The following is a 16,179-nucleotide window of genomic DNA, read 5'->3' as shown; positions in this document are numbered from 1 at the left end:
TTTTCTTCTCTCCTTTTCTTTTTTCTTTTGCTTTAGTTCTCTTCTTCTTTCCTCTTAACTCATTTATTTCCCATTCCCTCATCTTTTCTCTTTAGTTGTCTGTTTTCTTCTATCCATTTCTTTTCTCATCCCTCCTCGTTCTTCTTCTCTTTTCCTTTATTTACTCTTCTTTTGCATTTTCTTCCACCTCTTCTCTCCTTCTTCCTCTGCCCCTTTCTTTCTGCTCTTATTCTCTCCCCTTTCCTTCCTTGCTTTCTTTATTTCTTCTTGTTTTCTCCTCTCTCTGTCAGTTGACTCTGTTCTATTTAAACGTGCCATGTTCCTATTAGCTTTGCTTTGACCTTATTTGAGGTACAGCATCCATACGAAATGTGTGTGTGTGTGTGTGTGAGAGAGAGAGAGAGAGAGAGAGAGAGAGAGAGCGAGATGGCGATGAAAGATGTGGCAGTGTGAAAGCCATTGGACCATGACTATATAGGTGATAGAGACCCTGTAACATCAATCATATACACTCTCTCTCTCTCTGCCCTCGTTATTCCCAGTAGAAGGAATTTTCTTGATTTTTAATAAAGGATATCTTCAGAGAAGGTCAAGGTTATTCAATTGTTGGCCATTTATCTCCTCTTTTTGCTCTCACACACACACACGGATGAACACACACACGCCACACAGATCTCTCAATCTTCACTATTGGCCCCAGCTCGGGGACCCCTGCACCTTGTGTGTGTGTGCATGTGTGTGCATGCTTGCTGGTGTGAACAATGCAGCCGCCATCTCTGCGTTGTCTGGTTATCCATCACTGGCTTTATGCAGCTTTGCTGCTGTCTTCTGTGTATTTCCACTGCATCCACTGTGAGAGTTTTGCACAGCGTTCAAGAGGTGTCACAGATAATATTACTTACTGTTTTATCAGAAGACTGTTTGAACGCAATACAAGCATAAATGGTGTGGAAATTGGAAACTGGATGCACTGCCAGAGCCAAGATAATACCGCTCCTGTATGTGAGTCAGGAAAGCTCTGAGGTTATTGTGCAGAACATTGTTAATCTGTTTCCTCTGTGGATGTGAGCTAGATTTGTGAAAACTATAGATTATCGAAATACACTGAATTACAAGACCAAATATTTTAAATTTCATCTGCCTTTATGTCTTAATCTTTGTGTGCCAGGCATGAGATGATAAACTCATGACTGACCATCATATGATGATAGGCAACCTTCAGTGTGCAGATCCAATATCCCCTTTAAAACTCGATTACGTTTGATTACAAGTAAAAAGGGTACTGGGGCACAATGTATATACCCTACCAATTTCACACAACGTGTACTTTTTTATGCAATTCAACTGCAATGAAAGAAGTTGAATTATTTGAAGTACATGAACTTGAATAGAAGCCAAGGGTAGCTGACAGGTGTCACTTGTGAAGCGTTTTGGCTGCTAATGATCTGACAGCAAACTGGGCGAAAGCATATTAGGCACAGAGGACAAACACAGGTAACCACTGGTGCAGGTTTTTTTCTCATTGGAGTATGCTTAGAGAAGAGAAGGGACTGAGGACTGTCAATGTTGCGTTTTGGAGAGGTTGGTATATGTAAAATATTTGGAATAGGATATATAGCTATTGCATTTACTCAACCTAACAACCTGTAACATCATAAGCGCGCATCAACAGTGATTGTGTAATTATTCCCACCTCCAGAAGGGCAGAAAAAGTTCTTATACTCCAGGTTTAAAATATTGGTAGTAAAGCTTTGGATTTGGTTTCCCTTTTTCAGAAAGACTGACAACAGAAATCCTCAGTGAGAGATTGTACTGAGTTACAAATACTGTGTTTTGAAAAAGTTAAGGTCATCACACTCAGCAGCAATCCATGCGACCTATGGGACAGTCAGAGGTCCAAGGACTAGGTGTTGTTCAGTATGAACCATCTATCTCTAATCTGATAGCCCCTCCTTATGCTTCCTGGGCACCATCATCACTAAGGACCTCAGTGATGGTGCACTTCTACACCACCATCATTGAGTCCATCCTCTCCTCCACCATTAACATCTGGTACGCTGCTGCCACTAACAAGGACAAGGGCAGACTTATCATTTGCTTTGAGAAAGTGATTGACCTGTACGCCTCCAGGACTCTGAGGCAAGCAGGAAAGACTGTGGCCGACCCCTCCCACCCTGCACCCAAACTCTTATAGACACCCCTCTGCAGCAGGAGGCTGCGGTCCATCAGGACTAAAACTTCACAGCATAAGAACAATTTCCTCCCATCTATAGCTGGCCTCATCAACAAGGCCCAGGACCCCCACTGACCCCCTAACCCCTCACTACACGTTATATTAATGTAAAGTCTCTCTCCTGACTCAATGCATTACATTAACACACGTTTAAATATTCTTTAAACGTCATACTGTGAACTTTTGCACATCCCTGCACAAACTGTTCAGCTCTTTAATTTAAATAGCTTATTCTCAATTTTTAGACTTATGGTACTTCTTTTATCTTTCTATTTTCTACTTACTTTGTTTGTTATGCATCAATATATCTGAATCTGACCTTATTCTACAGCATTATGACAGCACTGTACACTATGGCTGTAGGTATGTCAGTGCTGGGCAGTTCCGTCACTTTAGTCCACACACATCTGAGCAGCTACTGGACAGAGCGAGATGAAATGATGAATGATGTTTTGCTCTGTAGGACAGTGTGCTGCATGTAACGTTGTATTATTCTTTTGCGCATGTGGGGCACTTTCAGGACATGGCCAGTTCACACATGAGTCTGATATGGGCCGCATTTAAAAAATAATGTGAACAGTCAATAAAAAAAAATGGATTTGGGCAATAAATCGGAATTGAGCATTTAGTCCTGTGGTGTGAACTATGTAAAATCCCAATGATCTGCATTGCAATGTGTTTGTGATGTTGCAGTCTGGTTTGATACCTGGGACAGAAGGTAACAAATGACTGACATTTGATTGCAGCAGTGAAGATGAACTAAAGGTTTTAAAATGTTAGGAGATTAGATACATGTTTTGCATTAAATATATCTGCTTTGTACTGGCAGGGCTGCTCTGCACTGCACTTTAATCACTCAGCTGGTAGTGATGTTACCTCAGAAAAAGGAACTTTAGTTCAGGTCCCACTGTGGCAGGGCGTTAAATTTCTTTTACTTTAATATTTACAGCTCCTCAAGCAAATGTGAGACATGCACAGAATGAATTTATGAACTTTTATTAATGAATTCACAATTTAACAGGAGAGGCCTTTCTCAGCAGAACAGAGCAAAGCCTTTGATCTGGCTTTATTGAATAGATTTACAGTAAAGAAAGCCAGAGCTGAGACAAGCAGCAGATGTGCCAATACGGTCTTCAACTCATGATTTGTATACAGTTTGTTCCTTGTTCAACTGAGTTACTGTTTGATATTGAATGTGATTACAGATTGATGATAATATCACCTGTAATTGGGCATATTAAAGTTCATCAGAGGATGGATTCATAAGAGAAGCCAAAGGAAGCAAAGTGCCAAAAAAAAAACTTTACTGCCTGAGTGTAGTCAGGCTGCAGAGCAGATTTAGATGCAGGGAAGGTTTGGACTTGCCTGAGAGGGAATTCCATCGTGTTGTGCATTGTTGTGAATTATACGGTTCTTTTGAATGAGTCACTGCAATGAGCTGTTTTTTTCTAAATATGGTCATCTAAGACTATAAAGTCAAGGAGTGGTGTTATTCTTGGAGGATTTTCAAGCCTGTGAATTTTTATGATTGTTTTTTTCCAAACGTGTGTGTGTCTTTTTACACGAGAAAGGAGATTTTTGCAAAGTGAAGTCACTTCTTGACAACTCTCCCTTCTTTAACAGGCTAATTTATGGCATGTAGTGGGAGGGGTTCGGGTTACGATTACAGGGTTAGGGAAAGAAAACACTAAGTGGACTTTCCTCACAGTCAAGTTAAACACAAACATGTGTACGTCTTCTTGTTACTGACAATGATGTCACTCTCAGCTGACTTGACGCTGTCACTGAAAGTCTTTGTGTGCGTGGTTGTGTGTGTGGCTGTGCTTACGTGTTTCTTTCTTGTATGAATGTGTCACCATGCTGTTGTGCAGTCCTAGTGGTTAGTGAATGTCTGTGTTGTTGTAGTGGAGGAACAGCAGAGAGAAAATCAATACAACGATGCTTGTATCCTGTCCTGTAAGACACACACTGACCTTTCAGTCCAACTCTTAACTTCATTTTCTTTCTCTTCATTTCTTTCAGGGGACTGGACAGTCTACTTAACTTTGATTGTGTAATTCAGTCAGGGAAGGAGACACTGGGTGTCACTGCATGCTGTCTGGGCACATAAGTGTTGTTACTCCTTAAAAGCTAACACCGGTGTAATTTGATTTTCTTACTGTTGCCATTTAAGCCTGTTAAATCTTAAATCTGCTGATGCATTAGCTGCGGCAAGGCTGTACACTGTGACACTATAGAGAGTTGAAGTCCAGCCCTCTTGTTGAGCTAACCTCTAGCCTCTGGCAAAGGCTCCTGGGAGATGTAGTTGGCCAAGGTCCAAGCTTGCCAAGGAGTTTTCCTCATCTCCTAGAATGCCTGTACTTTAGCAAAAGCCACATAACTGAGAGAACACAGCAGAAAATAAATGAAAGAAAGTGTATGAAATGAGGGGGAAGTTGTGAGGATGTGTTACTCTAACAGCTCAGGTTAACTCGGAAAGCAAGCAGAACTTTTGTAGCAGCAGAGGAATGTAAAGCCTGTAACTTGAGGTATGGAAAAGTCAGCTGGCATCATTACATTTATTCATTATTATATTATTATCCATAGCAACATACAGTTGCTATATATGTCAGAGGTCGTACACCTCTGGAGCAACTAGGGGTTAAGTAAATAAATTGTATAGTAAGTATATTTTAAAATTTGTATTCCTTAAGCTAGCAGTCTTTGTTCCTAGTTTTCTTGGTTACTGCCCTAACTGAAGGACTCGTTTTGTTTTGAATGCACTACACATTTGCATATGTTCCCTCTGCAGTGTTGGCAGTGCAAATGTCACCTGCCATAGTGTGAATGTACATATGTGTTCATGTAATAGTAGTGCACGGGATACAAACAAACAAACAGAAACTTTACTCACAAAAACTCATTTGAAAGTCAAATTGGTGCCATTGCTTCTGTATACTGTATAACATTTTTCATCTTACTACAGTATCTTAGGAAGAGTCCCTAATCCATTAGCAATTGTTACATATTGCTAACTGTACGTTACATTTTTTAAATTTTTTAATTTAACAATGTTTTGTATTGTGGTGCGTCTTGCTTAAAAAAGTAAAACAGCGCAAATGTATATTAAGTATGTTAGTGTATTAAAACAAAAATATGTCATAGCTGTAAATCTAAAAACCAGATGCAGATATAGCCACCACATATGGAATTAGTACTAATTAATTAACACTAATAAAGAGTAGCCAATTGCATTGCACCTTAGTGAATTGAGGAATACTTATTTAGAGAGTGAACAACATGTTTTGGTAGATGTCGGATCTTCTGTCTGTTATACTAGTACAATTCATGGTAAAACCTAAACATTATTTTATAATTAGGATGATCTTATTGTCTTTGTAATTTTCTTATTTTATCATATCAAGACAAGGTTTGTAAGAAAGGCTTGTGCTTTCCATGCTGCTGTGTGTGGCAGAAGCGGACAGTAAAAGAAGTGCTGGGTTGAACCTATGAAGGCGGTGACAGAGAAAACGAAACAGGAGATTTGTACATTCACTACCTGAAGTCAGGAAGCTCTCTGTCTGTGTGTCTGTGTGTCTTATCCTTCTTGCTCTCTTTCCATCCATTTGTCTGTCTATTCTTCATGTATCTGTCTTCTGTACGCTATCAATTATTCACCCAGAGAGGATGAATATTTCAAAGGGTGCTGGACTCTTATACTTCATCCCCTCGTCCCTGTCTCTGTTTTATGTCTCTGCTCTCTCTGTCTCTGTCTCTTCCTCTCCCTCTTCTCTCATATTTCTCTGCCTCTGTGCCTCCTCTACCTCTGCCACCATCACCCTCTCGCACTTTTATTATTTGTGTATACTAGTCTATGTGTGTGTGTGTGTGTGTGTGTGACCCTGATTTTAGTCCTGTGGAATCTGTAAAAGATGTGACTTTGGCCTCATGCTGTGAGCTCCCAGACTGCCTGCTGTCTCTGGTCACCATTTATAACCTTGGCTTGCTGCAAGTGTGTGTGTGGTCCATGTCTGCAAGTGTGCACGTAAGGTATGACTGTCTTCTTCTACGTCTGGCTTTTTTAGGAGTATTAATGGTGGAAGCGTTTGGCCAAATGGTTTGTTGGGGCTGGAGGATGCCGCTCAAGCCAGTTCCTCATTAACTATGAATGGGATCTACCTTTTCCATGTTTTCATAGACGGGCTGAGCCTCTCTGCATGGTCACTCTGCTCTCACTGAGTGTTTCGCATCAAATACGGGGGAAGAGGCTTTGTCCCGATTATAATCTTCAGAATTCTAAGGATTATTCTGATGGTTAACTTTCTGTTTGGATATTTACGTTAACAATAAACAAAATCATAGGAATCAAAACATCATCCCCAAAACAGACTTGCACTGTTGCCTCACAGCACAAATGTTTTGGATTTGAATTATTTGGCAGGCTGGGGCCTTTCTGCATGTCCTCCCTCTGCCTGCGTGGGTTTCCAGTTTCCCACACAGTCCAAAGATACAGGTTTGGTTTACTGAAGAAGGAACAGAAGACTCTAAGTTGGTAATTTGAATGCAAATGGTTATCTGTCCATATGTGTCAGCTCTCTAATAGACTGGCAACCTGTACAGGGTGTACCTTGTCTCTCACTAAATGTCAGATTTGACAGGCTCCGCCTCTCTGCAGAGGACAGATGGGAATAGAAAGTGGATGAGTGGGTTGTAACCATAACCTGTAACTTGGATCAAGCCTTTTATAAAATGCAGTTATATTTTAAATAATAACTATTGTTTTTAATCTCACTAATTATTGACCTTGACTGCAGTTCAAGGTGTCAGTTTTACAGACATATCCTTTGTAATGGTGGTGAATGGGGAAAATGCTTTCTAGGCTCCAGGGAATTTTATTGTTACAGTGCTATGTTTGGTCAGTGGGGCACTTTGGCAGCAAGGCTGACCTTTCATGCCGTATCAAACTTATTAACAGCTGGCTAGATGTTACTTAGGCTAACACCTTTGTGGTAGAGTAGCCATATCGGCTGCTTTAGCTGGTTTACTTTGCAGCCCAGTGGAACTTGCAATCATTTTTGCTCATTCCCCTTTCCAGTATATGGTATTTAGTGTTAAAATAAGTGCCATTTGCAACAGTTAAGAAAATTTAGTTTTAGATACGAACATTGCATCTCTTCCACCTTACCTTTAAATGCCCTTTGTGAAAGTTTTACAATGTTTTCACAAAGACCTTGTGGGATGTGAAATATGGTCCTAATTCTGAGAAATGTAAGCATTAATAACACTACTGCAGTAATAAGACAGGACAAAAAGCAATAGATCTTGTGAATATCAGTCCAGAAATCTTCTGTATTCATGTATCATCATCAACAAAAAACCTTAAAAGAGAGTTTTCATCATGGTCTATATCACCATCTTTTGAGCCAGGCACAGCATCATGACATGAATATTTGTCTTCTAATCTGGGATTAAAGTCAGAGAGGATCAAACTGTGATCATCAGGGACAGATAGGAGAGATTGATAGAAAAATAGATAGAAAAGAAAGAAGTGAGCTGTAAAAAAGGAGGCAAAACAAACAAACCTGAGGTTTTTTTTTAATCATTCTTTAGCTCTTTTTTAACATTCTTTCAATCTCACATATCTGTGATTTTATTTTATATTCATGCATAGGCTAAATGTGTGCTGTGTTCGTGTGTTTTATTGGCAGGATTTTAGCGTTCACTGTGGCCTGTGTCCGGCTGTGCTGCAATCTGTTTGCTCTCCCTCTTTCTCTCTCATTACAGAGAAACGGCACATTTGTCCTGACACACTCTTAATCTCATGCACTGACTGATGGCGACAATAATGGTGTGTGTTTCTGCGTTTCAACTCTTGTTTTTTGGGTTGCTCCCTTTGAGGTCCTTCTGCAAATTCTTAAAGAACAATCCTTTTATTTCACTGCCAGAACCAGAGTCAGGCAGGGTGGTCAAATGCCGGTGGCCGTCACTCACGTAATCACGTCATTGCTAGAAAGAGTTTTGCACAACTATAGAACTTTCAGAGCTGTATGCAGCAGCAGCAAGGGTAGAGAGCGCAGCTGCTGCTCTTGTAAACGTGAATGACTGACTTGATGACGGTTAAACTTTAGACAGCTTGCCGCCGTGGCTTGAGGTCTAATCATTGTTGATCATATTAGTTATAGAGAGCCTGAGTCCCTCCCACCATGGGACCTTACTTCGGAAAAAATATGTGCGGTAGTCAATGGCAAGGGACTACTTATTTTTTGATCCCGTTTGAATTGTGCTCTGAATTACACATACGATGACGGTCAGTTTCATTTAAAGTCAAGAAAGTCGCAGTTTGATGTGAAACTGTTGAGATATAAGACTGTGAAAATACATAATTTACAAATAGATTTCAAATACATAACTTTTTCTCTCAATGGCTGAAGCTAACGTGAACTTCCATATGTAGATGATGTGATGTGTTATCTAGCTAGCAGTATCCAAGCAATGAACTTTAGCTAGCATTACTGCGTTAACATGTTGGTGACGCTTATTGTGCGAGACGAGAGATGTAGTTCATTGATTCATTGGTTTTCACATAATACTCACACAAAACAGACTTATCTTTTAAATTGACAAACATCATTATGTGTACCCGCGACCCTGTACGCAGGATAAGCGGTTGACGATGGATGGATGGATCATTATGTGTAATTCAGGGCACAGTTCAAACAGGATCTAAAAATAAGTTGTCTCTAGCTATTGACTACTGTACATATTTTTTCCAAAATAAGGTAGCGGAAGTGACTGACTTGGCTCTATACTGTAATTGTGTCATGTTGCTCACAACTTCCTCTTTTAATCTATAACCCGCTCTTTTGACAACATTAGAATAGGTGGATGGCATGAGCCTGTAGCCTGTAGTGTGTTGTAGGATCAGATGGAGCCAATAACAGTTGTGCCCCCCTGCTGCACATTCAAACTACAGTGCAGAACACGGTCCATGTCAGCAGGCAGCAGGTGTAACTGTGACCATTCGCTGTCATGAAGTACCTTTACAGTAGAGTTTTAATTATTTTCCTTCCATTTAATGTTTGCCCTCATTGTCTTTTGTGCAAAAGAGTGACCAGAGCACCGAAGGCCTAAATTCAAAACCCTGTTGCAAAGAACCATTCTATATATAGTGTATGTTAAAATATGTAAATGTGATCAAATCTGATCTATCAATATGTTCTGTTTTATCTATTTTTGTGTTTTATTACAACTGGTTTCATCATGTATTAGTGTTGTAAAGCACACTGTAGCTTAGCCTTTGAAAAATTATTATTACGAACCCAATTCTTACCCAGGACACATAAAAATGTGTTTCTCGCTCCCTGTCTGGTCTGGCAGCGTGCCAAAAATGACCACAGAGTCTACAGTAACACTGCAGGCCTAGATAATGAACGCACTCGCATACAGTAACATACTGTCCAACCCGAGGCAGGCTGCGATGTCTTTAGCCCCAGTGTGTTGTGTATGTGTGACAGTGTGTTCATGTGTTTGAGTGTGCGTCTCCATTTTCACCTTTTTCCCTCTATGCAGCAATGCAATGGGATTACTTTGATTGACAGCTGTGACAGATGGTTGCCGCGCACACACATACAGTCACACTGTCATTGTGTTTGTTATATGGGGTCTCTATGGCAACAGTAATGTGCACTGTCTTACCTTGACACGAGTGGGATGTCATGATTTCCCAGCAGTGTTTCCTTCATTCAAGACTCAGTCTGAGTAACTCGTTATCCATGTTGGCTGAGAACATGTATTGATGTATTTGTATATTTCTAATATATTGATATATTTATTTCCGCATCTGCTATAGTAGAGCGTTGGTTTCTGAAATATTCGGTAAACTGCAGTTCCAACACAGCAAAAAAAATTGAAAAGATTTCTTTTTAGCAGTCTAAAAGAGAAAATAACCTACATTAATCCAAAGTTAAATAATGTAGGGATGGCTGTATGCTGTTAGTGGTGTCTGTGATGCATGAATGAGGCGGATCTCCATTTGGCCATGCTGGTGAGCTGTATGTTAGGCAGCAGTAAGGGCAGGGAAATCTACTTAAATGGAGTGCAGGCTGCACATTATGTGGCAGCTGATAATTAAACAGTAGCAGGCAGTGTGGCTAATTCTAGGACAACACTTCTTGTAGGTAAGAGAAACCAAGTAAAGTTAAGTTTCTTGACATTTTGGGAAATACAGTTATTTGCTTTCTGGCTAGAAAAGGAGATCATTATCATTCTCATATTGTTTTAGAGTTCAAGCCAGGAAAATGGAAATAGTAAAAGGATCTATCTCATTATAAAACTGTAAATGTTTGTATTAAATTCTGATTGCGTATGAATTAAACAACACGTTATAATGTGTTTGATCAGTGAGCTTTTTCAACTATGGTGAGAGCCAGGTTAGCTGTTTCCTCTGCTTCCAGACTTGATAGTAAGCTAAGCTAATTGCCCCTTGTAGTAATTTAATACTTAATGAACAAACAAAATGAGACAAATAAGAGTGCCAGGTGGTAATCATATGTCTAAATTTAAATTTAGCAATGCCAAACCATGTACAGTACCTCACAACAGTGAGTCCACCCCTCACATTTTTATATTTGATTATATCTTTTCATGTGACAACACTGAAGAAATGACACTTTGCTACAATGTAAAGTAGTGAGTGTACAGCTTGTATATTTTATAAGTTGTAAATTTGCTGCTCAAAATAACACATCACACAGCCATTAATGTCTAAACCGCTGTCAACAAAAGTGAATTTACCCCAAAGTGAAAATGTCCAAATTGGGCCCAATTAGCCATTTTTCCTCCCTGGTGTTACAAAGTCTCAAGTATGAATGGGAAGCAGGTGTGTTAAATTTGGTGTTATTGCTCTCACACTTCCTCATAGTTCAATATGTCACCTCATGGCAAAGAACTCTCTGAGGATCTGAAAAAATGAATTGTTGCTCTGCATAAAGACGGCCTAGGCTATAAGAAGATTACCAAGACCCTGAAACTGAGCTGCAGCACGGTGGCCAAGACCATACAGCGGTTCAACAGGACAACTCCACTCAGAACAGACATCGCCATGGTCAACTAAAGAAGCTGAGTGCACGTGCTCAGCGTCATATCCAGAGGTTGTCTTTGGGAAATAGACGTATGAGTGCTGCCGGCATTGCTGCAGAGTGGGTGGGGTCAGCCTGTCAGTGCTCAGACCGTACACCGCACACTGCATCAAATTGGTCCGCGTGTCTGTCGTCCCAGAAGGAAGCCTCTTCTAAAGATGCAGAAGAAAACCCGCAATCGGTTTGCTGAAGACAAGCAGACTAAGGACATGGATTACTGGAACCATGTCCTGTGGTCTGATGAGACCAAGATAAACTTATTTGGTTCAGATGGTGTCAAGCGTGTGTGGCGGCAACCAGGGGAGGAGTCAAGCATGGTGGTGGGAGTGTCATGATCTGGGGCTGCATGGGTGCTGGCCGAAGCTGAAATTCATTGAAGGAACCATGAATGCCAACATGTACTGTGACATACTGAAGCAGAGCATGATCCCCTCCTTCAGAGACTGGGCTGCAGGGCAGTATTCCAACATGAGAATGACAATGCTAAGCATGTCTCCAGACCTAAACCCTATTGAGCATCTGTGGGGCATCCTCAAACGGAAGGTGGGCTAGTTTGTACATTTTCACTTAGGGGTATACTTACTTTTGTTGCCTGCGGTTTAGAATTTAATGACTGTGTGATGTGTTATTTTGAGCAGCAAATTTACACTGTTGTATAAACTGTACACTCACTTCTTTACATTGTAGCAAAGTGTCATTTCTTCAGTGTCACATGAAAGGATATAATCAAATATTTCGTCCTCCACATATTATTTTGTTTACTTGTCTGTACAAGCATTCATAATACACATAATGTGTGTATGATTATATTATTAATGACATGTACGGCTGAGCTAGCAGCAGTGGTGATTGAGTTCTTTCAAAGTTGTTTTTCATAAAATTATTTCAGCTTTCCGATGTTTTATCATGTGGTCAACCAAAAAAAACTTTACTATTCTATTTAATATTCCTAAATTCCAGTTCATTTAAAAGATGTTTTCTTGGAAGAAAAGTTCAAAACTGCTCTCATTCACTCTTCTCGCCTCTCCCTGCATCTGAGCAAGGTCAAGCACCATGTTCATTCTGGTAATGGTAAATCAAGAAAGTTACAACTACTAGACGTCCCATGATCTGACTGACGGAGAGTCTTCCCGATGTTAAGAATGGATTTCTTTGTTTGAGGGGGGTCACAAGATATAATTTTGAGAAGCAGCGGTTTCAACTCCAAATTGTGGCTTTTGGAGGCCAGACTGAGGCAACTTCTCATTTTAATGCTGATTCTTTTGTTTTGCTTTGGTTCAGAATATGATTTCAACGTATGATTTTTATCACTGAATATCAGACTAAACTCCCGTTTTTTCCTCTCCCCTCTCGGTGTCTTATTACAGGTTAACAGATCTGTCAGGCTCTCTCACAGATGGACCAGTGAACTACAAGTATAAAACCAAATGCACTTGGCTAATAGAAGGATAGTAAGTATCAGCATTTTTCAACTGCTAATATCATCATCATTTATCTTGTTAAGTTCACTTGGTTAAATATAAACATAAGGGCTCCAGATAAAGAGAGCACTGTGTAAATAGAAAGAGTTTTTCGTCTTTAAATGTTGTTATTGCACTTCAGAGTTGTTTTGTGCCCATTAACTGCTCAGAGATGCATGCTTAACCAGCTGAATGCAATGCCTGCATTAAATATTAAGTATACAATGGTATACAGCCCTAACAGAATGACAGCTGTAAAAAGAAAGCATTATTTTTTGCCACATATGGAAACTAAACACTGCCCTTTTCGGGTTACCTCTTTTAATCCCTGCATATTTGGGATGTTAGATTCGGCTTTGTTCATTGTCTCCTTGGGAATATATTGCAGGAAGGTTTGGGCTCAGTTATGTAGTAAAATATTTTTAGACACGCCAGTGGCATTTCTGTTGGGATCTGGGTTTATTTAAATATCCCAAAAAACCCCAAACCACACATTTTCCTCAAAGGGCTTTAACTATGGATGGATTGCCAAGAAATTTGATGCAGATATCCACTTCGTCCTGACAATGAAAGACTGATTATCTGACTTTGCACGACAGCGGATGAAAATGTCCTCTTGCACAATGCAGGGAAAGGCAGCAAGTGTTAAAGAACTTCATTGGCCTTTGTTTAAAATACAACCAGACCCTCATTATTTCGAGAGAATGAAGTAAATACACATATTAAAGGAATGTTTACAGCTGGTTATGATGATAACTTTTGGATTAATAGGATTGTTATTCCAAAATCAGGTGCCATATTGCTATTGCAGATGCCACTGATATTAATTTTGCCAGGAAGATGATGTGTGATGATTTGCTGATGCCTTAGTTTTTAATTTAGTGCCGCCATCGGGTTAATTGACCAAAACTGTGGTCAGAATTTCCATGAAATTTGTTTTGATATTCATATTCATAGTCCCCAGTGGGTAAATATTTAATTTTCTGCGAACCCACTGAGCTTTTCTCCAGCACCATTATCAGATCAAAATTACACTTGTACACAAGAAATCTCAAAATCAATGGTCTGATTACAATGAAATGTTCTGAGCACATTCATTTGTTCAAGGGGGTAAATCCTTGTAGCATTGTGACAGCCTTTGAACACGGTACATACCAGTATCCTGATTCTGAGTCTTATCTAGTTTTCATCATATTTGTGGTATGACATTTACACCGAACATGGATCAGCCTGGTTATTGACTTTCATTTCAATGTTTAGATCCTTATTCCATTAATTATTGTCATAATTCTTATTTTACTGACTAAGTAGCTTTAGTTGAGAACGCACATACGGCATACAGCGATCAGAAACCTGGCATTTACCTGCCACAGTACCCAGGTTTCTGTCAGAGTACTCATTTTAGCATACAGGTTTCTCTAAACAGGGAAAAGGGTGTATATCAGGATACTAATATAAATTAAACCTGATAACAACTGGGATAGAAGTGTGTATGTTAACACAAACTAACATCTAGTAACATCATTATCTAGCGACACGCTCCGCAGGCACTTCAGTATAGCAGGAAGGTTTTCTTACCGAAAATTTGTGTCCATTTGTGATCATAAGTAATAGTGGAGACACTTCAAAAGTAAGAAAAGTAAGAATTAAATGGAGCCTATATAGATAATATATATTCATGAAATGTATTTTTGTCATACCATCTCCTCTCTCTCCCTGTCTGTCAGTCCTAATGCAGTACTCAGGCTGCGCTTCAATCACTTTGCCACAGAGTGCAGCTGGGACCATATGTACGTGTATGATGGAGACTCCATTTACGCCCCTTTGATTGCTGTGTTCAGGTGAGCGCCTGCTGTTCTGAATAGGAGAGCTGTGAGATGGGGGAAATATGGAAATGACTCAGGTAGCCTTTGGCACAGCTTCAAAAGCTCCAACGAATTTGCACTTATGCAGTCAAATGACTCCATGTATAGGCAAACAATGGGCCTCCATAATTACGGTCGTACCACAATACAGCGATTATAGAAAGAAAAAATATTGCAATTACTCATGTTAGCCCTGAAAAATGCTTATTTTTCTGGAGCTTTAATGCATATTTTAAATGCCTTTTCCAAAGGACAATCTACAACCATGTGGGGGGCACTCTTATGTTTGATAACAATTCATTAAAACAGTAATACCACAATAATTTACCAACCTCCCACTTTCTACTCTGCTCCATTGAGGCTTATCTGCTGTTGAGAGTGCAGTTGCTCTGAGGATATGGAGGGGCTAATTTGGCCTATTCCAACCAAGAAAAAAATCTGTCATTTGCAAATACAAAGCCTAGACTTGTGTACCATTATTACCTAATAAATAAGCTTACATTGTTCATTATGGATTGGCACGTACTTGTGTTGAAGAAAAAAAAGCCTGTAGTTGCACCAGGGAGGACGCTTTGTCTCATTATGGGCAAGGGTACATTTACAGTGCATTGCATTTATTAAAAGCGACAGGCCGACCAAATAAGAAACCACCAACCCCCAGTGAAAAACCTCATCAAACAAATAATAAAACGAAATGTGGAATGACGCAGCTCTGCAATGTTGTTTTACTTTAAAGCTAATCACTGTCATAGTTTTAGCTGAAATGGAATCCTTTTTATCTTACAGCTCTCCTGTCGGTGCTTTCCGACCAGAGTCCATCTAATACAGCACAGCATTTCTAAATGATTTTTCTTTTTGTTGAGAGGGATTGTCTGTCTCTCTGTCTCATTCTGTTTATGTCTCTTTCTCAGTGGTCTAGCAGTACCAGAGAACAGAGGTAATGAGACGGTCCCGGAGGTAGTTACGACTTCCGGCTACGCTCTGCTTCACTTCTTCAGCGATGCTGCCTACAACCTGACGGGCTTCAACATCGCCTACTCGTACGTCTACACATCAATACTCCTTTTACTCTTTTTTTATCTGCCTTTCTGTCTCAGTGTCACGCTAATCTAAATCCACATACACTTGCAGATACATATAAGCAAGGATTGGTATCATTTAGAGAAATTTAAGACAATACCCTTCAAGACAACAACTTGATGAACTATTAGGGACTATCTAAAATGCCAGATATTTTCCTCAGACCACCAAAAAGGTTGATTGTAGTAACTGTTTGGTAACACTTTGTTAGCCATGATAAACTGTCCGCTTGCAGTGAAGGCCTTAATGTCATGTAGCTTTACCATGTACTGAATAGCTGCTAATGTGGTGTGACTACTTTCTTTCAGCAGAGTTATGCAACATTCATAGGTATCATTTACACCACATTTTGAAATGGCTGATTTTGTCCCCATCACTTGTTGAAAGGATTTGTTAAGAATGTAAAAATAGCTTTCACCAAGAAA

The 16,179-nt window shown here is 39.8% G+C and overlaps 1 protein-coding gene across 1 annotated transcript in view; it reads left to right on the top strand.

The window, feature by feature from the left end:
• The window catches only part of LOC119913375 (attractin-like protein 1), a gene marked incomplete at its 3' end in the record, with an annotated part of 72,616 nt that overhangs the window by 22,162 nt on the left and 34,275 nt on the right, over positions 1-16,179 (top strand). The window contains exons 2-4 of the mRNA XM_038732787.1: positions 12,717-12,800; positions 14,537-14,650; positions 15,586-15,714. Coding sequence (XP_038588715.1) covers positions 12,717-12,800; positions 14,537-14,650; positions 15,586-15,714 — 327 coding nt within the window. The remainder of the gene's footprint in view (positions 1-12,716; positions 12,801-14,536; positions 14,651-15,585; positions 15,715-16,179) is intronic.

The sequence above is a fragment of the Micropterus salmoides genome, unplaced genomic scaffold (assembly GCF_014851395.1).
Source record: "Micropterus salmoides isolate LMB-PRFRI ecotype aquatic unplaced genomic scaffold, ASM1485139v1 Ms_hic_scaffold_2, whole genome shotgun sequence".
In the NCBI taxonomy this organism is placed as follows: domain Eukaryota; kingdom Metazoa; phylum Chordata; class Actinopteri; order Centrarchiformes; family Centrarchidae; genus Micropterus; species Micropterus salmoides.
The sequence above is the reverse complement of the archived record's forward strand: the minus strand, read 5'-3'. Positions and strand labels throughout refer to the sequence as shown.